General features: G+C 33.4%; 5 protein-coding genes across 5 annotated transcripts; 1 reads left to right on the forward strand and 4 right to left on the reverse strand.

The window, feature by feature from the left end:
* Window positions 1-3,420: 3,420 nt before the first annotated feature.
* On the reverse strand, window positions 3,421-7,481 carry LOC140957901 (QWRF motif-containing protein 2). The gene is made up of 6 exons (XM_073415320.1): window positions 5,780-7,481; window positions 4,968-5,087; window positions 4,615-4,731; window positions 4,445-4,534; window positions 4,234-4,341; window positions 3,421-4,141 (listed from the first exon to the last, which is right to left on the reverse strand). Exons 1-6 carry the CDS (start codon window positions 7,109-7,111, stop codon window positions 4,082-4,084), a joined length of 1,827 nt encoding a protein of 608 aa, XP_073271421.1. The 5' UTR covers window positions 7,112-7,481; the 3' UTR covers window positions 3,421-4,081.
* A 1,754-nt stretch (window positions 7,482-9,235) lies between these two features.
* LOC140956732 (small ribosomal subunit protein uS14z/uS14y/uS14x) lies at window positions 9,236-11,054 on the reverse strand. The gene is made up of 3 exons (XM_073413595.1): window positions 10,869-11,054; window positions 9,636-9,735; window positions 9,236-9,518 (listed from the first exon to the last, which is right to left on the reverse strand). Exons 1-3 carry the CDS (start codon window positions 10,928-10,930, stop codon window positions 9,510-9,512), a joined length of 171 nt encoding a protein of 56 aa, XP_073269696.1. The 5' UTR covers window positions 10,931-11,054; the 3' UTR covers window positions 9,236-9,509.
* Window positions 11,055-12,254: 1,200 nt separating this feature from the next.
* On the forward strand, window positions 12,255-14,906 carry LOC140957330 (probable polyamine transporter At3g19553). Its single transcript, XM_073414533.1, has 2 exons — window positions 12,255-13,358; window positions 14,247-14,906. Exons 1-2 carry the CDS (start codon window positions 12,382-12,384, stop codon window positions 14,785-14,787), a joined length of 1,518 nt encoding a protein of 505 aa, XP_073270634.1. The 5' UTR covers window positions 12,255-12,381; the 3' UTR covers window positions 14,788-14,906.
* Window positions 14,907-15,023: 117 nt separating this feature from the next.
* Window positions 15,024-17,319, reverse strand: LOC140957331 (protein SYM1-like). Its single transcript, XM_073414534.1, has 4 exons — window positions 16,923-17,319; window positions 16,604-16,829; window positions 15,514-15,638; window positions 15,024-15,405 (listed from the first exon to the last, which is right to left on the reverse strand). The coding sequence occupies exons 1-4, from the start codon at window positions 17,292-17,294 to the stop codon at window positions 15,322-15,324; spliced, it is 807 nt and encodes a 268-aa protein (XP_073270635.1). The 5' UTR covers window positions 17,295-17,319; the 3' UTR covers window positions 15,024-15,321.
* Window positions 17,320-19,599: 2,280 nt separating this feature from the next.
* LOC140956616 (uncharacterized) lies at window positions 19,600-24,018 on the reverse strand. The gene is made up of 5 exons (XM_073413427.1): window positions 23,606-24,018; window positions 21,818-21,976; window positions 21,578-21,750; window positions 19,999-21,502; window positions 19,600-19,888 (listed from the first exon to the last, which is right to left on the reverse strand). Exons 1-5 carry the CDS (start codon window positions 23,717-23,719, stop codon window positions 19,826-19,828), a joined length of 2,013 nt encoding a protein of 670 aa, XP_073269528.1. The 5' UTR covers window positions 23,720-24,018; the 3' UTR covers window positions 19,600-19,825.
* Window positions 24,019-24,274: the final 256 nt, after the last annotated feature.

Below are 24,274 nucleotides of genomic sequence, written 5' to 3' on the forward strand. Positions count from 1 at the left end.
TGAGTAGGTAGGTGAAGTCGACCAAAAATCATAGATTTTTTTACTGCTTTTTAAATAAAAAATTTAAGTTTATCCACCTTTAATTTTATTATTATTAGTATCATTATTGTTGTTTCTTTCTTTTTGGTCAAGATTTTTCAATTTGTTTTCATTATATTATTTCATTTTGCCACAATTTTTCAAGTCTTTGAATATATAATCCATGTGGTGGACACACCCCATTTAGATTTTAAAGGGCAGGAGCATTTAGATTTTGATTTTTTTTAGTGTTTATTTTAAAAGAAAAAACTTACCCAACACATAATTTTAGCAGAAAAATTTAAATAAATGATTTTTCTATTATATCTTTTATTTTTATTTTTATTTTGTGTGTTACAAATCTTTTATATTTGGATGCGGTTAGTTTGATGNAGGGCAACGCTTAGTGAACTATCTGTAGTTGATCTGTTAACTTTAATTAATCAATATTTATGTTTATTTATTTATTAATTAAAGCTCACAAATTAACTGCGGTAAGCAAATCGAAGCTCATTAAAATTAATGGTGGACTAACAAAGAAAATATGTCCAAGGAAATTCACAATTCAAAAGTGGTATATCTATATCTGTATCTATATTTTATATATACACACATATGCATATTATACTTATAAATATATGGGTTTGATAAATATAAGAGTTTGATTTTTGGATTTACTTAGTTAATTTTTTCCACTATTACTTAATTAATGTTTTATTTATGTGACTTTTCGCTTTTTTGATTTAATTACCTAATTAATTAATTTAATTAATACATTACTATGATTTTTTTATTTATTTTTCTCATTATTACTTAATTAATGTTTTATTTATTTATTTATGTGACTTTTATTTTCTTATTTTAATTACTTAATGTTTGATTTGTGAATTTATTTAGTTATTATTTTTCCCACTATTATTTAATTACTGTTTTATTTATTTATTTAGGTGACTTTTCGATTTTTGATAATAGTTATCTAATTAACTAATACTTAATACATTAATATCATTTCTTTTTTCCCACTATTACTTAATAATTGATAGTTTCTAAATTTAATTTTCCAACTCTTACTTAATTAATGTTTGTTTATTTATTTAGGTGACTTTTCTATTTTCTGATTTAATTGTTTAATTAACTAATTTATTTAATTGATACATTATTGTGGTTTCTTTTTTCCTACTATTACTTAATAATTGATGCTTTTTTAATTTATGTAATTAATTTAATTGATACAAAATTATACATTCTTACAAATAAAAAAGTCGAATGCTATTGATTTTTTTTCTATATATATATTTTTTACTATTATGCATTCTTTCACATGAAAAATAGACTATTATTAATATTTTTTAAACCTAAAATATTTCTTTTCTACGTTTTATAGCAAAAAATGTTTTAAGCTTCAAATTAAATGAAATTATAAATTTGTGTTAAGCGGTTTTGACTTAATATTTTAAAATTCAAGTTAAATAAACATATATGTTTTATAACAAAAAATAATTCAAACTTTATTTTTTAAACTTCAAGTTAAATGAACATATAAGTCTGTGATTAGCGGTTCAGACTTAATTTTTTAAAATTCAATATAAATGAATATATATTTGTGGTTAGTATTTTTTAAACCTACAATATATTTTCTATTTTTATAACAAAAAATGGTTTGTAGTTAATATTTTTAACTTAAAGTTAAATGAATATATAAATATGTTGTTATCTCATTTATATTTATCTGTAATATTCATTCACACATTGTTACTTATCTGATATTTGATTTGTTTATGGTTTCAATCTATAAATTTAGCTTGAATAAATATTTGGAAATGTTGGTGCTTTATTGTATTTGAAATAATTGTGATGTCATGACGATGTAAATAATTTGGATCTTCATTTTTTGTAATAATAATAACATATTGTGATTTCATCGGCTTATTGAGATGGACATAATCATATAATGTTGCTCTAATGTTTTTTAATTTGATTGATTTATATATATATTTAATGAATGTTCTCAATTTTTTAAACTTCATGTTAAATCAACACATAAAATTTGTGGTTGGAAGTTCAGACTTAATTTTTAAAACTTCAAGTTAAATAAAGTTAATTTATTTAATTGATAGATTGATCATCACAAAGCATTCTTTTTTCCCATTATTAGTTAATAATTAATATATTTTTTTAATATTTTTATTTATTTATTCAATTGATACATAATTATGCATTTTTTCAAATAAAAGAATCGAATATTATTAATATTTTTTTATTATGCATTCTTTCAGATGAAGTTGACTACTATTAATATTTTTTTAAACCTACAATATATTTTCTATGTAATATAACAAAAAATGGTTCGAACTTAATATTTTAAACTTCAAGTTAAATAAACATATACATTTTATAACAAAAAATGGTTTGAACTTTGTTTTTTAAACTTCGAGTTAAATGAACATATAAATTTGTGGTTAAAGGTTCAGACTTTGCAATGATAGAAAAATTAAGAAAATGAGAGAATAAAATATAAATCAAACAAAGAGAATAATTTTGTTTTCTGCTGTATGTTTTTTTTATTGAGCAATGAGTCTTTTATAGACAAATACACCAACGGAAAGAACCATAAAAATAACAAAAATATTTAACCATTAAAACCATTAAATAAAATATATACAAAGATAATTATTTCATGTAATACTTTGTTACTAATAAATCATGACTATCATACTTCATTTGATGAGACAGATAACTAAAGACTTGGACAAATCTTTAACAAATTGAACAATCTCTTCTTTAAACAGATAAGGTCAACATCAGTTTAATAAGAGTACTTTTCCTCAAACTTGTTCAGTAGTGTGTTAATACCAAATGACTCCCTTTGTTTCTGAAATGCAGACAGTTTGAAGGACTTGGTAAACATGCTAGCTATTTAGTTTTCACTTCTGCAATAAATGAGTCCAGTTATTTCATTTTTTGTTTAAGAATTCTTTGTGAGGTCTCTTAAAAAATGATATTTCACATCAACGTGCTTGCTTCTTCCATGGAGGACTGGATTCTTTGATACTTTTATGGCTGAACTATTATAACAATAAATTGTAATAGGATCATGATTCTTGAATTTAAGCTCTTCAAGAATTTTTTTTAAACCAAATAGCTTGACGTGCACATGAAGTTGCTGCATCAAATTCAGCTTCAGTGGTTGATAAAGTAACAATTGATTACTTCTTCGGAGTCCATGGAACAGACGTTGAACCTATATTTCATCACATCNTATATATAACAGAATTACACGCTAAGATCTTTTTAAAAAAATTTATAAATCTGAAAGTCTGACGACACAAATGCATTAATCACCCCAACTCCTTATATTATTCTCTCGCAGAAGATAATGTGATTTGTACGCTTTTTCGTCCTCCATGTGGACATATTTGCTACAACATTTTCAATATTCTTTCGTGATATTTACACTGAGACAAATCTCCTTTTCTCCACATTACTTTTCTTGAGCAGAGTTGCTTCAATATGCAGCAAAACACAAATTCCAACCACATGCTTTCAAGCTAAGGTTTGAAAGTAATACATAATGTGAACTTCCACCATGAAACCTCAAAAGAAAAAAAAAACAGAAAGAAAGAAAGAAACCATATCCAACTTCGGAAAAAAATAACCAGATTTTCAAGTAACCTGGGGCAAGAAACAAAGAACATTGACCTGGCATTTCGAACATTTTCGGAAGCAAGAACAAGAACACAAAGAGACTGCAACTTACTTTAAACTACGCGACAGTAAGTTTAGATCACATTGAGACAGAACAAGAATTGCTCAATGACAATACAGTTACTGTTACTTATATACAGCCAATTAATGAGAAAAAAATAGTAAGATCAAATTTCCTATTATATTGGATAACTGGAGTAATTCAGAAACCGTTTGCGAGGAAAAAATGCCAAACGGGTAGCCAAGATTAGTCGTTAGGTTGTTTCTTGATACCTCAAATGCTGCCTCCACTTGGTCAATAGGTCAGTACAATGTTAGACGAAAGGACGGTCAAATAAGATCAGTTCTATGAGTCTGGTCAAGCTGTCATTACACGGTTATGCTGTAGCATATGCGTTCTTAGACTACTGTCTTTAACCTGATATATTCAATTAAAATGGAAGTGATCAGCACATGATGATGTAAAAGGAAGAGCTGAAAGGGTGGGAATGAAGGGAATTTTATGTATACCAGAATATCTGCCAACAAGGAATTAAAATATGTGCACTGTTCAAGCAAAGCTCGCTCTTTACCCGTTACTTTTGCAAGTTCAGTTGCTAACGAATTTACGTTCTGTACCTGAAAAGGAACGACGATTTCTAGTCATTTTTCGTGCATTTTACGCATTGTAATGCCTATGTTAAAAGAGTAGCATGACATAGACCGGAAGAGATGAGAATACCATTGGCTGAAATGAACGTATAGAGGATATCACTGCATTTATGACATCCACTGCTGAACAAATAGCATCCTTCAAGCTTTGGACATCAGCCTGTCGAAATCATAATATTGTCAACTAAGTCAAATCACAGGATGGCAATTTTTTAATTTTTAACACCGCTAGGAACATACGGTTGCTCCTCCTGTGGCTGGCAGGCGAAGGGTGCTAGCCTTCAGAGCTTCAATAGCTCCGAGCAAAGAAAACGAGTGGTCTTTATCCATAGATGCCCAATCGTCTAATGAGGTCATCTACGTGAAAAAGATCGATTGTATTGAGATATGCAAAACTGAGATAACCTATTTGTGCATGCAGACAGGCACACAATATCAGACATAGACGACAGAGCAAATTACAAAAAAATAAGGAAAACCAAATATCTCTCAAACCGACTAAAAAAGCCCATGATGGTCATTGGAATGCCAAACAATATGATAACGTAACGACATTTGTACAAACAGAAACGTAAGTAGGGTACAAAGCTTACTTGTCCTTTTAGAATGAAAGCTAGTTTCAACTTTCGTTTTAGCAACTGCAGTCTGTGTCTTTTTTTGGCTACTGTGTCACGTAGGTCCGAGATTGTTATCCATGCATTCCAAAGATTCTTCTGGCAAAAATCAACGATGTACTTTAAGAAATCGAAAAAGGTCAAGACGATGAGATTAGAGAAAGAAATACTTTTTTGAATTCTAGGTAAAATTGTATGTCATCGTCGTATAAAAAAGATCACAAAACAAAATGCTGGGCACAACTCATGTATGAAGTAAAATCTAGCTTCATAAGTTTAGGTGTTGCTAATTCATTTCTTAAGAACCTCTAAGTTAGCAGTAAGGTCTGTCATGAAAAAAAAATACACAATTCATCACCACTGTTTGACTTAATTCACCATATGTTACATGAATGTACCTGTAAAAAGTGTTTCATCAGATAATTAGGTTCATCGATTTACATGTTCCTCAGTTATATAAGAACTTATAAGTTAAATGTAAAGATATGTTATGTGCATAGCACTCCACTTAGATCGATATGATGAAGGTTAGCAAATAAACAAGCCCGACAATATTTTGCATCTATGTATATTATCTGTCTCTCTAACTTTCATTTTAGTTGAATTCGGTTACATTGAAAACCTCATGAATGCTACGATTCCAATGCATTGGAAGAAATCATAATAGGTAGATTGTGATGTGGTCCTCAATATCACTTCAAACAAGAAGCCATTTAAATAGTGATTTGTGGTATTCAAAGAAACAAAATATTCATCCATGTGCTCAAAATATAATAGCAGAAACTTCTAACCTCTGAATTGTGTTTCTGCACCAGCAGGCCTGTTTCAGTTCGAGCATTTACAGAACGCCACTGCAGGTGCCTGTTGTACAAAAGTCTCAATAAATGTGCATCAAGAATCTGATTTTCACCAACTTTCCCCCTCCGAATGTCAACAGAAAAACTAAGAACCGATGGTGTTTCCACAAAATTGTTGCAGATGGTGCTAACAGCATTTCGGATCCGAGAAGGAGTATGTCCCCGGGATGGAGAAAATCCTGTAGGAGACATAAGCTTGCCAGGAGATGCAGCTCTAATACCTCCACTTGTATACTTTTTCAATTTTGCTGGAGCAATGATTCTAGAACCGGTATTAGTTGACAAAGGAGAACCTGGATCCTGCAACCTCCTCAAGCGATTGTTCATTTCTTGCCAAAACTGAGCCAAATCAACAATCCCACCAGAACCATTATGGCCCAGGGACGCCCCACCACTTTCGTCAACTCCTGAAGTACTACTGGAAGATACACTATCGGAATCAGATGCCATGAGGTCAGATGGCAAGGAAGACTCTTTATAAATGGAATTTCCATCAGGGGCTCGTTGAACACCATTTAAAATCTCAGAGCTGCCCAAATCAAGATCCAACTTACTATCGAGCGAAGGCCTCCTTTCATCAATAACTGATTGCCGCAATGCTTCAATAGCATCACCAGATCCGATTAGCTCACACGTCTCTTCACCAATGCCGCAATTCAAACTTCCGGACAATCGATTCACCAAAGAATTCCCAGTCGGCCACCTATGCTGGTCAACAAGCTTAGAAATATCTATCTGATCTCCATTCTCACCCTTTCCTCCCAAAGGAGTACTAGTCCTTCTCCTCTCCTGGGTTCTCTTCCTCACACTACTCAAATTAGGCTGAGGAGTCGCCTTAGTCTTACTAATAGGTAATGAAAAGCCTTCTCCTTGAAACGAAACCGACAATCTCCTTGTAGAGGTCACAAGAAGCCTTTTGGCAGCTGAACCATCAGCTGCATTGCCATTCTTGAAATCAAGATCAGGAGTTGAAGTCCTAGCAGCCGTGGGCCGCCTCTTGTCAACTGAAGCACACCTCTTCGGCCCTAAAGAATGCCCATTTGATAATGGATTCGAGTTTTTAGAAACCAAAGGAGAGGGAGACCTTCCAGGAGAAGATAAAGATGTGCAATCTAAGGATAAATTTGGAGCAGAAGTTGAACAGATCGAAGGGAACATGTATCTAGAAGAGACAATTCTTGATTTGGTATTTTTTTGCTTATTTGATGTCGCGTTACGGTTATCTTTTTCAGAAGCTGCCTCAGAAACAGCAGCAGCCACCATCATCACAACCAAGAACACACACACACACTCTCTACACGTTCAACTCACGTTCCGCATTACCGAAAAAAAAAGATCCCTTACGGCCACCAACATTGAACCTGCAAGAAATATCATGAACCACAACTGTAGCTCGAGAAGCCATGACGGGTCTCCGAAAGATTCCACATTTTTTCCAAGAACTTCTTTCCACGAGCGTGATTCAGCTTCTTCTAAAATCCAATGCTCGAAATTTGTAGAAAATAATGGCTACTCGCCACGCAAGAATTCGGAGTCGGTGTTTCTTGAGAGAGAGTTAGTGCTTGGTGGGGGAGATTTGGAGACAACATTGTTTTCCTGTATTCGGTTGGGGATTGGCTTTTTGTGAGACTTTGGGGCGACGCAACGTTAACCATTAACAACAATTTAATCCTAAATTCCTGATTAAGTAATCCTAAAATTAAAATTTATCTTATAATTTTATGGCTCTCACGTTGTCTGTATTATGAAAAGATCTTGTAATAACTAGTAACTATATTTATTTCTAAATTATACCAAATTTTTATCTCTAAATTAATATTACTTTTATTAGAGAAGAAATGATATCAAAATAATATATATTACTATTTATTAAATACGAGTGGCTTTTAGTACTCTCCTAATCATTTGATATAAGGTCTATAATAACAATTTTTTCAAATATTGTAATTTGTCCAAATAAATTTATAGAAACTTCCTTTTTTCAAATTTATCATTACGTTATTTTACCAAGTATAATATGTAAAAGATATAACAAGTAAAAAAAATTGAAATTTTAAAACTCGGCTACTTTATATTTTTCATTTTTACATAGCAAATATGTATATTCGGTTCCGGTTATTATTATTATTATTATTATTATTATTATTATTAAAGTTCGATCAAAATGTATTTTAAAAATATAATATTATTAATTTTTTTAATGAAACTATATTAGGATATACAATTGGAATTCTTTGGTGATGCAAATAACATATCGCAAAACTAATAAAATTTTATCTGTCCATAGAAATGGATAAAAAAAAATTGTCTGTTTATTAATAAATAAAATTCAATTTTTATATTCAATTTATTAATTATCTTTGAAATATGTATTTTAAAAGTTGAATTAACTGATTTTATATTCAGTTTGTTTTTTCGAATTTGATACATAAAAAATATGATTGGTTTTGTTTGTAGAAATAAATTCGGTTAATTTGGTTTTGATCAACTAGATGTGATCGATAACTAAATCAATCGAATGCTCACAGAATAGATATAAGTATCGATTTTTATACTCACACGAATTTGATGCAATAGATAAACAACGATAGAATAAAAATTTGATTGTTTTTATAATATGTGTACTAAGATATGTCAAACTGGTTCGATTAAAAAAGAAAAAGGAAAAAGATTTTTTGGGAATTTTCCAGCCGTGTGACTTAAAAAGTATATTCTTGATTGGTATATATTGTATTGGTTGTTTGTGTTTGATTTTATTCAAAGTAATCAACCAACACTTTGCCAACTCAAAAGTCAAATAATGTTACATTTCTAGCATGTGTTCCAATTTAAAGTTGAGCATTACTTTTTTTTTATTTTAAGAACATGTTACCTTTCATCGTTTTTTTAAGAATTTATTCTATCGCTTTCTAAACACTCTGTAAAAAATACATCAACGATTTCTAAACACTCTGAAAAAAAATACATCAACGATGGAACAGGATCGTACGAGGAGATATAGGTGAAAACAATGATGGAAAATGTTGTTTTGCAATAGAAAATCAAGACCATCGGTAAACACGTAGCGACGGTATTAAGCAATCCGTCGATGAATATTAGCGACATAGATTTAGCATTGTTGTTTTAGAATTTTAATTCCATTGATAAAACAAAAGGCTTAAAAATAAAAGGAAAAGATTTCAAATTTAAAGGAATTCAAGAGTACATTGGGGAAGAGGGTATATTTTATATTTAACTTTTTATTTGATTATATTTTTGCTCATAGAAACAAGAAATGTTCGGGTAAGGCCTAAGGGTGGAGACTGGTGCAGCATAGGCATAGCAGTTCCTATGTACCATCATCCTCCTCTTTGTAAATAGTCAAATAAACACGGACGATGACCACACACATATAAACTCGTTTGAAGGGCATAGCATAAGATGCAACTATTCAACCTTGAAAGTTGCTAAACCCACAAAATCTTGTACCCAAATAGACTAACATTCAGTCTTAGGTTGAGAAATAAGAAACATAACAGGTTGGCTCGATACGCGGTATAAAGTTTCAGCCGCGGACTAGAATAATCATTTGGATAAAAAAGTTGACAGTGGGGAACTTCTTCAAAAGACACCACATTACATAACAATCCTCTCGTAAAATTGCGATAGCAGTGGCATAGCTGGTTCACCGATACTGAAAACAAAGAAGTAGTAATTCAAACATTAGATTCTGCAGTCCTGCAAACTGTATCAATTAATAAATAAACCAAATAGTAAAAGAGTCAGCCCCGTTGAAGATACTAGTAATTACCTTAATAAATCCGATTTCCTTAGCATTGCTGCGAAAGCACTGCCTGCAGCACATCAGACCATATTTTCTAATTATCCCGTGAGGGTTCCCACAGACACGGCTGTCGAAAGCAGATAATTATCAACATTCAACTCCAAAAGATTAATTAACAAGAGAAATTGGGCAGGATAAGTAAAAAACAAGAGTACTACTAGTAAAAAACAAAATAGTTATGAAGAGAAATACCATAGTTTCAGTTGCAAACTATTTCGGTAGCTAAGCAGTAATACAGGTTTCATTTTTTTAAGGTATTATAGTTTCAGCAAATGCTGTTTAATTTGAGACCAGCATAATAATAATTGGAAAACATAGCAACACAACTTTCCCCACCACAAAAACAAAATAGACAACTTCCACTTGTCAGAAACTCATAGCCCTCAAATGTTTTAGTGTAAGAAAAAGAATGCACTGAAACAAGAAAAATAGGTTTTCTCAACTTATAAACCAGTCCATCAACACATGATAGCTCAGAAAATAAATTACCAACAATCACTCGCTCAATCGAGTATTCAAACAACAAATTCATGAAGAAAATGCAACTTTAAGCAAGTCCAATCCATGGGCCAAAACTCATAACCATCCACGAACCAAAAATGTTATCTCGAAAAGCTTGAGAAAAACCCACAAAAAAAAAAAACAATGCCCGTCACCAAGATCAGGGCCAGGAACAATCTTTTTTTAGAACCCAGTAGGAAAACCATAAATCCAAGACAAATGATCGCTTAACGAATAATTCAACTTAACAATGCCATTCATAGCGCACGGCCAATTCCCATTCGTGAAAATAACCATCAATCACAAAAATATCACAGTATGTCCCACCATCAAAACATACAGCACGAATAGAAAATTCATTAAGCATCTCATCAACTGATCATCCATGCGCACGGACACTTACACGATTAATCAACAATATCAACCAATTTCCGAGACACGTTCCAGTTCTAACAACTAAAAGACTGTCATTCAGTCGTTGCTGCTGTATTCTGCCTTAAATTCGAATTGAATACGTAAAAAAATAATCTTTACGAATTAAAAAAACATATAATTCATAATTTCCCGGGAAGCAACCATTTCCCATCATGCCTGTCGTCAATTTTCACGAGAAGGGTACGACATCACATCCTGCCACGGATTCAGTAACAACAGAACCACAACCGGAATACGATAACGAATATTGAGAGGAAGAGGTACCAGGTACGAGATCCGGGTCCGTAGGTTTTCGGGTGAGAGTTCCAGACATTGGAGTGTCCCATTTCGCTCGATCAAATGCCGCGGCGGCAGAATTGCAGTTGACGGTGAAGATTTGCGTGTGTGGATCGAAACTGTGTAAGCATGTCCCAAAACCTAGTGTTGTAAATGTAAATACTCAAGAAGACCAATGGTATTTTCCAGAAAAAACGTTTTTTATCTTTAATATAATTGGAATTATCTCAGACCAATAAATAGATAAAATAATACATAAATATGATAAATATAAGTCTTATGTATTAATTCTCATATTTATAAAAACATAAAAATCTCAAAATTACAATCTTTATTTGTTTTTGTAACTAGACCACATTAAAAAATACTAAATATTTGTCAAATCATTGTCATACATGATTAATCATTATTAAATTTTAAAAATAAACATTTAAATTATAAACCTAATTTATTATTTTAAAATAAAAATACATACTTTCAAAATAAAAAAATTAAAAAATAAAAATTATACTTAAGTACGTTTAATTAAACGTCTTAATTACGTTTAATTCGGTCAAACTAGAGTTTGACTGTTTTTTTCGCTTTTCTTGGAAACAGGACGTTTTTGTCGATCTTCAAGCTTAAACACACTTAAACAGAATTTAAACGAGCTTTTTAGAATACTGATATTTTTGACTTTTATTTTCTCACAATTAAATGATGAAAATCTTATAATATATTTTACTTCAAGCTCATAAAATGTTGTATGCCATAATTTGTTTAGAAATTTATTATTATATTTGGATAAAATAAGATCATACAGCTTCAATATGTTGGCATGTTTGATACTATAAAATAAAATATTGACTTTAGAATTCTATGTTATAAAAATTATTTAAATAATTAGATTTGAAAACAAAACAAAAAAGGAACACGACGTGAGGAGGAAGATTTTTTTCTGGACTAACTAGTTGAGGTTGATAATAGTTAATCAACTAACATGAATTTTCTACGTGTATAGCATCTGATTCACGCAATATTCCGGTGGGATTATGGGAAAAAGGTGAGTGATGACAAAAAAAATATTGAAATTTTGGTACATTATGATTATCGTTTCGAAAAAATATAATATTTTTTATTTTATTATAATAATGATATGAGATTTAAAAATTTAAATATATATTGAAATATCAAAATATGAAATAATATATAAAAATTTAAAAATATATAATATTTTTAATCAATGTTTTTAAATATATATGATTTATTTTATGAAATTATATATATCGATATTATATCGAACTATCGGCATATTATATAATTTCGATATAATTATTATGTTAATTATATATATCAAAATTTTCGATATTCTGTTCACCACAAATAGATAGATGACTATCCATGACATGATAAGATACTATACCACCCTTAAATGACATCTTTTGGTTAATTTCTCATGAACTAAACCCTGAAAACTGTGATCCAGACTAATTATCTCGACTTGCTTTTCTCATTTGTGTGAATGGATGAGGAGGGAATGGTGAGTGATTCCAAGAACACGGCTACTGCAAAGGGTAATCCAAAGCTCACGATTTTACCTCTGATTGCTTTGATTTTCTACGAGGTTTCTGGAGGTCCATTTGGTGTGGAAGATTCAGTCAAGGCAGGAGGTGGCCCATTTTTGTCTTTGCTAGGTTTCTTGATTTTCCCTCTGTTTTGGAGCGTTCCTGAAGCTCTTGTCACGGCTGAACTGGCCACAACTTTCCCCGAAAATGGCGGCTATGTGATCTGGATTTCATCTGCTTTTGGCCCTTTTTGGGGTTTTCAAGAAGGGTTCTGGAAATGGTTTAGTGGGGTTATGGATAATGCCCTTTACCCGGTATTGTTTCTTGATTACTTGAAGCATTCATTTCCCGTTTTTGATAGTATTCAAGCTAGGATTCCAGCTTTGTTGTTAATTACTGTTTCTTTGACATATTTGAACTATAGAGGTTTGCATATTGTGGGATTCTCTGCTGTTTTGCTAGCTGGTTTTTCGCTCTTTCCTTTTGTTGTTATGAGCATTCTCTCGATTCCTCGAATTAGGCCTAGTCGATGGCTTCGTGTTGATTCTAGGAAGGTAGAATGGAGGGGGTATTTCAATAGCTTGTTTTGGAATCTGAATTATTGGGATAATGCGAGTACGTTGGCTGGGGAGATTGAGAATCCAAGTAGGACTTTTCCGAGAGCTCTTATGGGTGCGGTGGTTTTGGTGGTATGTTCTTATTTAATTCCACTTCTCGCGGGTACTGGTGCGGTGGAAACTGATTCGAGTGAGTGGAGTGATGGTTATTTTGCTCAAATTGGAATGTTGATTGGTGGATCTTGGCTGAAGTGGTGGATCCAAGCGGCTTCCGCATTGTCAAACATGGGATTGTTTGAAGCGGAAATGAGCAGTGATGCATTTCAACTTTTGGGGATGAGTGAGATTGGGATGCTCCCTTCTGTATTTGCATCAAGGTTAGTCGTTTTTCTTGGATTGAATAGCCATGAAATCATTTACTTCCAAGGTCCTTTCTGTTCTGTTTGGTTGCTATTTTGGCATTGAGTGCCGCCTGATCAAAAGTCTAATGTTGGCTTCTCGAAGAGATACCACTGTACGCTATCTCATTCCGCTCAAACTAACTCATGTCATGGCAGGCGATAAAAAGAAATTTGACTTTTTTTTTGGGTACCACGGTGGATGAAAAAGAATAGTCCCACGCTGACTTCTTGACAAATTCTATAGTAGCACATCAGCTTGAGATGCTCATTTGCTAATTTTTTGAATTAAGGTGCATGTGCCCTTCGTTTCTTGCTCATCCTAGATTCATTCATTTGACTTGGATTTTTTTACTTGTAGATTCAGATACTTGGTCCATGTTTGTAAAAGAAGATTGTTTGGTTGCCTACGCTTTCCTCTTTCTCATATTAGATTTCATTTATTTGACTTGGATATTGTTATCTAGATTCGGATAATTAGGACAATGTTTATAGTAAATGGTTGTTTGGTTGTCTACCCTTTCCTATCCATAAACAAGTCGATCAGCTATGAAGTGATTATAAAGGTGTTGAGGATTTGCCGCTGATCACTCCTTATGGGCAAGGATTGAGTTTTTTTCCTCGTTTGGATGTTTTCGAATTAGGCATTCTAGATCTGTACTAGGCAAGAACAGCAAAACTTGTCATTTCTTTCAATTAGGAAATCCTTTATAGAACAGCAAAACTTGTCATTTATTCTGGCCAGTTTTTGGTCCGCTTTTGGTCTTTCCCAAATTCATCTGGTAATCTTGTGGACCGCCTTACATTAATCAACGTTTTTACGTTCTCTATTTTGTTGCTGATCTGTGACAACTTCCAACTTTGCAGATCAAAATATGGAACACCAACGTTCAGCATTTTGTGTTCTGCAACTGGCGTGATCTTCTTGTCATGGATGAGTTTCCAAGAAATCTTGGAATTCCTCAACTTCCTATATGCTATTGGAATGCTATTTGAGTTTGCAGCTTTCATCAAACTAAGAATTAAAAGATCTGATCTACACAGACCCTATAAAGTTCCCTTCAATACAGTAGGCGCAACGATGCTCTGCTTCCCTCCGGTGTTGTTGCTTGTTCTGGTAATGTGTTTGGCTTCTCTGAAGACGTATTTAGTGAGCACTGGCATAATTGTGCTTGGATTCATCTTGTACCCCGCTTTAATTTATGCAAAGGAACACCGATGGTTCAAATTTAACATGGATTATATGCCGAAATCTTCTGGTAGTTATCAAGAATGTAGTCCTATCGGGGTGGAAGAACACTGTGTAAATACTGATGAAGCCTCTTTGAGACTTCTGACCGATTCAACATCTTTGAAAATAGATCACGAAGGTGATATTCTACCCGAGGAAGCTGTGAAATGGGAGTAGAGGGAAATTATGGAACCTTATGTTGCCATATACTAAATGTACATTGGTTTTTGGGTCGACTTGATTTTCTCTATATTGCATGAAGTTACATAAAGGTAACTACGTGTTTCTGATGTTAATCAGTTGATGTTTCTTTTTTCCCTTGCTGTTATATGATTGAGCACAACATTTTAGTCCTAGTTTCATTGCAGTGATCGACAAATTATCTTGCAAGAAAAAATGTCTTGAAAGAGTCTTTTTAGACAACTCTGGTTTTCATTAGTACAAGGAAAATGAACAAAGGGTAGCAAGAGTGTAAATAATTACAAAGACAAGATAATGGCCACTGCCTTTGAAAACTAGAAAAGATCAACTGCAGAATCTCCACAACTTTGAAATAACTGGATTGACTGCAAGGTTTCAGCGGCAAAGAATATCGAGCCCTCTCGTTCTGCTTCTGCCACGAGAAATACTGTTTTCTTTGAAGATCAATAGCAGCATACTTCTGATAACCATGAGCATGTGATATACACACACTCCACGGCCAAGAAAACCTCAACTAGTATCAACTTTTTCTAAGCTTGCCACGTAAGTCAAATAAATCGTCCATATGTACGAAAATGAGTTGCTCACAACTGGCTGCCAAATTGAAAAACATGATAACCATTATGGATAAAAAAAAATTTATGAAATACCGGTAGTGAGTAAGACCTGTTGGAACGAAGTACTTGAGTATAGAGTTCTTACTTGTAAATGAACAGGGACGAACTTGAAGGTGATGAAATCACATATAGGCCAGTACATAAAGCCTTTGACCATCGTAGGGACCACGTCACGTTTTACTCTAGCAACTATCTCGGAGCCACTTTCACCTGAGATTAGAAGTCGACTTGTACTCCTTGGAAACCGAAAAATATATGCAATTTATGTAGAGCCGGAACATAACAAGAACATGGTTTGCATTTAGAACTTTTGATCGATCAATCCATAAACAGAAAACAAATAGGCACCATAAGCAGATGTTTCCAGCCATGTTTCACCTGCTAACTACACACCCAAAACTGCCCTCAATGCGGGGACGATCAAAACTCTGACCCTCAAAATGGACAGCTCTTTATGATGCGCAGGTGCACAAGCATGTAGCTCGCAAGTTGATCATAAAAGCATTAACCGCTGCCCAAACCGTGACGACAGATTGGACTATGACAAGCACAGTTCTAAAAATCGTGGAGAAAGTTGGCTTCTTTCTTAATAAATTAAAAGTGACCATCTTTCTTTTTCCTTTTTTCATCTATGCCTTCCTCGTCCTTTCTGCACCCAGGGCCAATTTTTAAATGATTTCTGGAATGTGATTTGTGTTTTTAGAAAAATTATAAATAAAATCTCGAAAAAAATTAATAATTTAACTGAGGTGGCCACCCTATCGACCCCGTCAAATCTGCAATCTCTGCAACCCATCTGGTTGAACTAATAAAACCACAACAATATTCAAATCAAGTAGTATTTCCAATTACAATACTACATTGAAATCCAGAATGTGAAAAAAAAAAATCAATCTTTGTGCCATGGCGTAACATTTTCAGTCGAACCAAAGATGGAATTCGAATTTTTCATCAATCGTAGATGTGACGTCCCCGCAGCTCAGTCCCCCCGAAACTCATATTTCTAGAATCTATCAACCACCTTAGTCATTCGATTGAGGCATGTTGGGATAAAAATATAACAATTTCTTGAACATACACAAAAACCAGGCATGTCACTGTATCAAAAAACAATAGCTAACAATCTAGAACGCCATGCTAGAAGAGAAAACAACAGTTTAATAAAAATGGGGTACCTTGTAAGCCAGCATTTACAGAGAAGAATGCGGCAGTCATTACAGGCCCGTATGCTAGCTGTCCCACAACAATTTTCTTAATCGTCGAGAAAAAATCCCTCCTTGGAAAAACTCTCGAAGCGAAATTGAACCAGCAATGCAACGATGGCCCCAATATAATCATCCCATATCCAGCCATCCTCAAAGTCCTCACAAAATCATACTCTGACGACTCTCCAACTAACGCCTACATCAAAAAATTTGATCGAATCAAGTTCTACATAAGCAAATAGAGAAATACAGAAAATGGGCATCGATTTTTCTCCTTATTCCAGCGTACCTGAGATGATAAATCCGCTGCCGTGTAGATAAAGGAAGAAGTGACGCTTTTGGTGACAATGGGTCGGGTCTGAACCATGCCCAAATACCACCCTACAAACCCAAGCTTGGAAGTAGAAGGTGAAGAAGATGCCCTCGAGCTGAGTGAAGAAGATTCAAAGCTGGTAGAGGCATCCTCCAATTCCTTCGCTCTCCGGGAAAAGGTATTAGGATAACGATTACACCATTTGGATTGTTGGACCTGGTGAGCAGAAGTCTTCGGGGCTGAAGCCGGGACTGGTGGGGAGTGTTTGATGCTGCTCCTCCATAGATACTGCAGGGAATGGTGGTGGAGGCTTCTTTGAAGGCTGTTTCTTGTTAATGCGGCGGCCATGAATTCCAGCGAAAGTTGTGTTGTGTTTTGTTTTGTTCAGGAGTTTAGGACAACTTATATAGGAGATTTGGCGATTCATAGACAGGTGTATGTATCTTTTGACCGCCGCTCGCTATAGTGTTCGTGATGTGTACTCGCTTCTAGAATTAGCTTATAATATAGAAACCAAGAATGTTTATAATTTATTTTTTTGACATATATATTATTGATGTTTTGTTAATATATATATATATATATAAATATATGATTGTGTTATTTGGGCAAAAAATTAGCTATTTCAAATTAAGTTTTAATTGAAATATATATGTTTTTCTACATATCTGATATGTACATATCATATTAATCAACATGAGTTACACATTACGAAAAATATGATAATCACACTCAATTTAGAGTTTTAGACCATCATACAATAGTAAACATAGAAAAGAAAGAAAAATATTATTACGATAGATTGGGATTAACTCAAAAAAATAACAGTTGTGAGTTCTTATGAAAAAAGATTTAAGTATTTTATCTGCATCTATTTCCTATATCTTGTGATTTACTAATACTTTTTTGAGTAGGTCTCTTGTGAGACGATCTCACGAATCTTTATCTGTGAGACGGGTCAATCCTACCGATATTCATAATAAAAAATAATACTCTTAACATAAAAAGTAATATTTTTTCATGGATAACCCAAATAATAGATCCGTCTCATAAAATATGACCCGTGAAATCGTCTCACACAAGTTTTTGCTTACTTTTTTACTTTCGACAATTATGAAAACTTAAACTAATGCTATCATATGTCTTTTTAATCTTTAAATGTGTGTAGGAGACCCAAATATTAAGCAAGTATTTCTTATATTTGCATTCCTTTTCACGACCAAACATCTTGCTCTTTTTTATACTATGAGGGAAAGGATCAAATTATACCAAACGTCATTTAAGACAAATTATAATTTAATGCAAAATTTTAATAATTTTACAAGTTATAATTAACCATAACAACACAAAAAAATATCTCAAATCAAATCTATACCGTTTGCAAAGTACACGAAGTGTCATCTTTAAAAAAGAAATTGCAAATTAAGTTGTATTTAATAATTAATTAACATACCACATTTTTGTTATGATGTCCACAGCACAAATCGTGTTGATCTTTGTACTTTCACCGATATTAAATATTTAATTTTGATATATTTTATCATATTCAATGGATAAATATCAACTCAACTATGAATATAAAAATAGACACGATTGATATACAACATTAATTAACAGTTAACCAAAGAGAATAAAATGAAGTACAAGAACAGTCGTGGGGCGTGTGAGTGTGCCGCGAGTAGGGAAAATATATATATTTTAAACGACACCGTCTGCTGAGATGGCCAATGAAAATGGGCCAATTCTTCCTTTTTCTGGGAGTCAGCCCAACTCCCCACCACAAATATCGGACACGTGGAGGGCTAAAATTTGCTAGCTGTTAGTGTTTCCTTTGTTTCAAACAATTTTCAAATCTGTATATTGTACGTGTCTCGTACTGCATCTGCCTAATATCAACGTAGCACCAAACGTCAAAACAAAACATTACGTGTTATGTGTTCGTAAAAAAATTTATTTGAATTTATTTCTTAATTTTTTTAGTTAAATTAAGTTATTTTAAAATAATTATAAAAAATAATGAGAATTTTACTGTAATTTATTATAAAAAATAAATTTTCAAGTTTTTTGAAAAAATGGTTTTAATATTTCATTTTATCAAAACATATTAATTTTTTATAATATTTATTCGCAGTTAAACTACAAATGCTTTTATTACGGATGAAGGTAGGGATAAAAATGGACTGGGGCGAGAACCCGACCCACACCGAACATATTTGTATAAAAATAAATATATTTTATTATTAATAAAATTATAAATTTTCAAATATTTTATTTTTAAATATTTTAATATTGAAATAAATTAACATTTTTATTAATTAATAATTAGATAAAAATTGATAATTAATTTTTAATCGAATAAAAATTAATATATTTTAATTTGTGATAATATTTTTTTCTTTAAATATTATTAATATAATTTTATGATTAATAAATTTTTTATTTGAAAAAATATAAAAAAAAAATAAATTTGACGGGTCCACGGATCCAATAGTTGAACCCGCGGGGTTCACGAGTTGCGTGTAGCCAATATTTGGTGGGTCGAGTCTCGGATTTGGCCTAACTCACCTCGACCCGTGGCCATCCCTAGAACATTACCTAGAATATAATGATATTAAGATTTAATTATAATATATGACTAATTACTAGATATAAATATTTTCAAAACATTGAAAAATTACAATCAGGACTAATGTATCACAAAACTGCAGAAACAACAATTTTCTAGGCAAAATATAAGCTCCCTTGCACACATGGAGATCAAAAGAGTTTAGATCTTTTCGCAACAAATCACAAGCAGGATAAATCATTGCTTGAATAATGAAAAATGTTTCTGGTGGAAACTAAGAAACCAAAAATCATAGAACATGGTTCTTGAAAACTCATACACCACCTTCCTCCACTGCCCTCTTTCTTTCCTCTTCTTCGGCTTTAAGCCAATTGGCCTAAACATATAAACAAAAAAATACATAAGAGAAGTTAGAAATTCACAACTTATGAAAAATCCTATAACTAAAATGCAAATGTGAAGTTATGCAGGAAAAAAAGAACTCGCCTTTTGGCGTTCAAGTCTAGAGACGTGAGGGCGAATAGAGTTTCCTAGGCTTAAACCACCCCATGCTGCCTGTAACTCTTTCTCCCTAGCCTGTTTTCGAGAAACCGAATACCTGGTACCGTCATCTTGTTGATCTGTAGTAGTACCCGTTTTTTCCCTCTCCCTCTCAAGTCGTGATTTATGCTTGATTAGAATTTGGTCCAGACTGCTTTCACTGCTCTCCATTTCTGCTTTTGTGTCCTTTCGTTTTGGTTGTGTTCCTGTTTGTTCATCTGCACGAAATCTCATCTTCTCCCTTTCCAGCCTAGAGACATGCTTGACCAAGATGCTGTCTAAGCTTTCATAATTTGCGTCTTGAGGAATTTTGGTGCCAGTATTTATGTGCCGCCTGTTTTTGTTCATGTCCACGTTCCCTTTGCCTAATGAATCTCCATCAGTATTCAACAAGAGTTCATTTGACTCTGTTGCATCGGCAACTAAAGTGGCTGTCTTAGTCGCACCATTTATGCGACTTCCTTCACTTGGTTCGATACTTCTTATGTTTCGTGCTACCTCGACCTCTCTCTCAAGTCTTGTTAACCGTTTCACCAAAAACTTGTCTAGACTAGGAACCTCCACCACAGCTGCTTTTGTTTCACTGCTAACTGACTCTGTAAGAGCCTTTTGCAATTTCTCGGCTTCTTCAGCCTCCTTCTCAAGCTTTAAATCTGAAACGGTAGTATCCTCTTTGAGCTTTTCTTGAGTTCTAGAACTCGCAATGTCGACCGAACAAATTTTCTCATCAGTCTGTTTATCCATAGCTTCATTCTTTTCGGCATTTTTAGCTTCTAATACCTCTCTTTCAAGTCTTGTCAACCGCTTGACAAGAAACTTGTCTAAGCTCGGGAGTTCAGCCACAGCTGCCCTTCTCGACTGAGCGTCTGAAATAGAGTTCCTCCTTGTCATCCTCCCGCCGAAAGAAGTTCTGCCTGATTCTGTCTTAAGACAAGGATTCTTCACAGTTTTAGCCAAAGCAGCATTTAGCCCACAAGTTGCAACTATAGTTGCAAGAGAAGAAAGTTCTTCTTCTTTTAAGCATCGAAGTCTATCTAACATCAACTCTATAACATCATTTGATTTGAACTTATCAGCATTAAATTCACATTCTGGATTAAATGAAGAATCAGTGTAACTCTCATCCATATCAGGGTTCTCGCTAATTTTATGCAACAGGTCTTGAAATTCATCCTTCTTTATTGAAGGGCAACTTGCAAGCTTAATAAAAGCCGCTTTAACTGCTGCAGCTACTTTTTTATCAACCTCGAATACAGTTTCAAAAGTTGCTGAAACCATATGAGTGGCAGATTCACCTCCTTTGGAAGACACCATTTCTATCTTACAACGATTTTGTGCACAATCTGGTATATCATTCAAGATTACCCCTATTGCTTCCGCTGCTTCAAAGGCTTCGTCAGCAGATTTTTCAGCCTTCAACAACTGAGCTTCTGCTACTTTACTTTCAATCCTGTTGACATAAAGCAATATATAATAACCGCAATGTAATACATTTTCTATGAAGTAGCCCGAAAAGACATGTTACCCAGCTGCTCGAAGTATTCTACACCAAGATGCCTCGATCATGGCAGCTTTTCGAGCCTCCGTTGCTTTATCGGAAGCTTCTTTTGTTGCAATCTTTTCTCTCAGTACTTTCGAGTAATGAGGATTTGAATCACCAAGAGTTTCATCTAGAGTGGATTGCATTCCATCCACTTCCTACGATCAAGAGTTCATACATGATAAACCACGAGTAAATAAGACCAGTAAATAAGTAAATTAATACCTGCAGCAACTTTATTTTCCTCTTCAAGTAAGGTTCCACTTTTTTGCGGGGAAACCAGGTAAGTGGGGATGTTTTGCGGTGAGGAGGCTTCGCGATCTGGGATGCAAGTTTGTTCAAAGCATTTAAGCTAGACCGCACACTGTCCTTTGTTCTAGTGTTCTGCATAACACATGAAACAGCTAAAGAAACATCATACTAAATTTTTCGACAACTAAGAAGAAATCTATGAGTGAAAAATGCACACGTTCTTCAAACTAGCCAAGAAATGTAATAAAAAGAAGAGTTGCTAATCTAGAACAGATAGATACTGTAAGAAGATTGAAGTCAATAACAATACATTTCTTACAATCGTGTTTACTTCTAGATAGGCAAATTTGAATTTTCCCAAAATAAATATAAATTAACTTAAACCATAGAAAGAAACAAGCCAACAATTTGAGTTCGTCTAAGTACTCATGTGTTCCAAGTCGATTGAAAACTGAATTGCTCTTTTATAACATAAGGCTTATTCATGCATATCCAACCAAATTCATCGCATCACAAATGGTTCAAGAAATCAAAAAGTTTCTTTGAATATCACATATGTAACCCACTTATTAATGGCCGATGGGTGAGGAGGAAATTTAAATTTGAGAGCAAGTAATAAGGCTACATGAATTTCAGTTGGATAACAATATAATTTATTTGTTAACTACTTTGTTCTTAAGGCAATATTGTGCTGCTATGGTGCTCCTGGTGCTGGTAATTTCAAGATATAACGACCAATATTTTGGGAAAGCAAACTAAAATGGAATACACGAACCATAAAGTATTCAAACTTTCCTAGTCTATTCAATACTAAAAATCTATCGACACATCTCATACTTGAATTTAAACATTAACAATCTTAAACATCCGAATTTAAGATTGTATGTCTTAAAAATTCGAACCTAGTGTTTATTTCTTAGAAATTCTGCTAGACAAGAATTTTAAAAAATAGGACTAGCATTTGAATGTGTAAAAATGTAAAAGCTGGGGTCTATTTATGTAATAGGATGAAGATTTGTGATTCTTTTGATAAACAATGAACCATTTAATAGACAAGTATCTACGGACTCTCTATTCTCCAACACATCATATGCAATGTGCCGCTATTGTATTGAATAACAGTATAATTAGTGATCAATTTTATAAACCACCAACCGCTAACACATTAACACCATATGCCACGAACAAGAAGCCGACACCGTCACCTGGAGGAGCACCAAAGAACTTTCAGCAGCCTTTACAGTGCACCTCCGCTGAGCTCCGGTGGCATTTTAAGCACCTACTTAATTTTTCTATCAAACTTGGGTGTACAAACCCATTTGGAAACCAATTTACAACACTCATTACTTCATGGAAAATATATTTGTGCTTTGCACAATCACCACTAGGCCAAGAAACAAATGTTGACAAAGGTTTTCAAATTTTCAGGCATACTTTTTCCAAAAACTGTTGTGCCACCAAAATAAAAAGCTCAAGTCACCAAACATAAAAATTATGCATCCATGATCCAAATGCTCAACACTTCGACTAGATCCCAAGTAATATCAGAAAAAGAAATAATAAAACTACTAAGATAATTGATTGGGCCCCAAAAAGAACCGTCTTTCAAGAACCTCTTAAAAGCCATCACGAAAAACTAAACCCTGAAAGAGAATCACTGATTCAGATTTAAAGCTATCTAACGAACAAACTTGGAATAGAAAAGCCCTAATTCGAAAAGGAAAATGAACAGAAACACACCCAAGAAACAATTCGGAGTACCTTCCCAAGTTTAGAAGCAGACATTTTAGATTCCTTGGGACTGTTCTCTTTCTCAGTAGAAATTTCCTTCCTTTTCTTCTCAACACAACCCATATCGATGCAGCCAAGATCCATTCCTTCTCAGAGTGATGCTTTCAATTTTCTGGGCTTTGAGTAACAAAAAAATATCGACAGAGAAAATCAGCCAGGCAAGAAAATGAGAACCCAGAAAAAGTTCACTGAATTATTCACAGTACGAATCGATAAAATCCCAACAAAGAGATAGAGAGTGAGTTTTTTTCTTGGTGTTGGGGACTGAAGAAATTTTTGATATATTTTCCTTTTCTGAAACAAAAATAAGTATCCGTTACGGGCGAATATTGGGGATGTAACGGTCCATTGTTGTGAATCCTGTGGATCGGGTGCAGGGAGCATATTCCGTGCGAACAATATATTTTCGGAGGGGGTAAATAGCTAATATCGTCCCTATTGGTTGAAAGCCCCTCTTCTTTTGTGTGACTCGAAATAATCCCTGAATTTTTAAAAGTTTTAAAATACACATATCTTATTAATAAAATAGAAAGACTACATGAAAAAAACAAGAGTTGAAATATGTCATTCTAGTTTTCGGAAAAAAATGTATATGCATATCCATCCACTTATTTTTTTAATTTTATTATTACTAGTAAT

Source organism: Primulina huaijiensis, chromosome 14, assembly GCF_012295235.1.
Source record: "Primulina huaijiensis isolate GDHJ02 chromosome 14, ASM1229523v2, whole genome shotgun sequence".
NCBI classification, from domain to species: domain Eukaryota; kingdom Viridiplantae; phylum Streptophyta; class Magnoliopsida; order Lamiales; family Gesneriaceae; genus Primulina; species Primulina huaijiensis.

Excerpts from the sequence above, each read along its gene's own strand:
- LOC140957901 (XM_073415320.1), bottom strand. The coding sequence starts at position 7,111 with ATGATGGTGGCTGCTGCTGTTTCTGAGGCAGCTTCTGAAAAAGATAAC. Across the intron at positions 4,732-4,967 it reads CTTTCATTCTAAAAGGACAA|ATGACCTCATTAGACGATTG; the intron begins GTAAGCTTTGTA and ends TTTTTCACGTAG. Across the intron at positions 4,342-4,444 it reads TACGTTCATTTCAGCCAATG|GTACAGAACGTAAATTCGTT; the intron begins GTATTCTCATCT and ends GTTCCTTTTCAG.
- LOC140957330 (XM_073414533.1), top strand. The coding sequence starts at position 12,382 with ATGGATGAGGAGGGAATGGTGAGTGATTCCAAGAACACGGCTACTGCA. Across the intron at positions 13,359-14,246 it reads CCTTCTGTATTTGCATCAAG|ATCAAAATATGGAACACCAA; the intron begins GTTAGTCGTTTT and ends CCAACTTTGCAG.
- LOC140956732 (XM_073413595.1), bottom strand. The coding sequence starts at position 10,930 with ATGGGACACTCCAATGTCTGGAACTCTCACCCGAAAACCTACGGACCC. Across the intron at positions 9,736-10,868 it reads GGACCCGGATCTCGTACCTG|CCGTGTCTGTGGGAACCCTC; the intron begins GTACCTCTTCCT and ends TGCTTTCGACAG.
- LOC140957331 (XM_073414534.1), bottom strand. The coding sequence starts at position 17,294 with ATGGCCGCCGCATTAACAAGAAACAGCCTTCAAAGAAGCCTCCACCAC. Across the intron at positions 16,830-16,922 it reads CAGCGGATTTATCATCTCAG|GCGTTAGTTGGAGAGTCGTC; the intron begins GTACGCTGGAAT and ends TTTTTGATGTAG. Across the intron at positions 15,406-15,513 it reads TCGTCCCTGTTCATTTACAA|CCAGTTGTGAGCAACTCATT; the intron begins GTAAGAACTCTA and ends TCAATTTGGCAG.
- LOC140956616 (XM_073413427.1), bottom strand. The coding sequence starts at position 23,719 with ATGGATCTTGGCTGCATCGATATGGGTTGTGTTGAGAAGAAAAGGAAG. Across the intron at positions 21,977-23,605 it reads CTGCTTCTAAACTTGGGAAG|AACACTAGAACAAAGGACAG; the intron begins GTACTCCGAATT and ends TGTGTTATGCAG. Across the intron at positions 21,503-21,577 it reads AGAATACTTCGAGCAGCTGG|GATTGAAAGTAAAGTAGCAG; the intron begins GTAACATGTCTT and ends TTATGTCAACAG.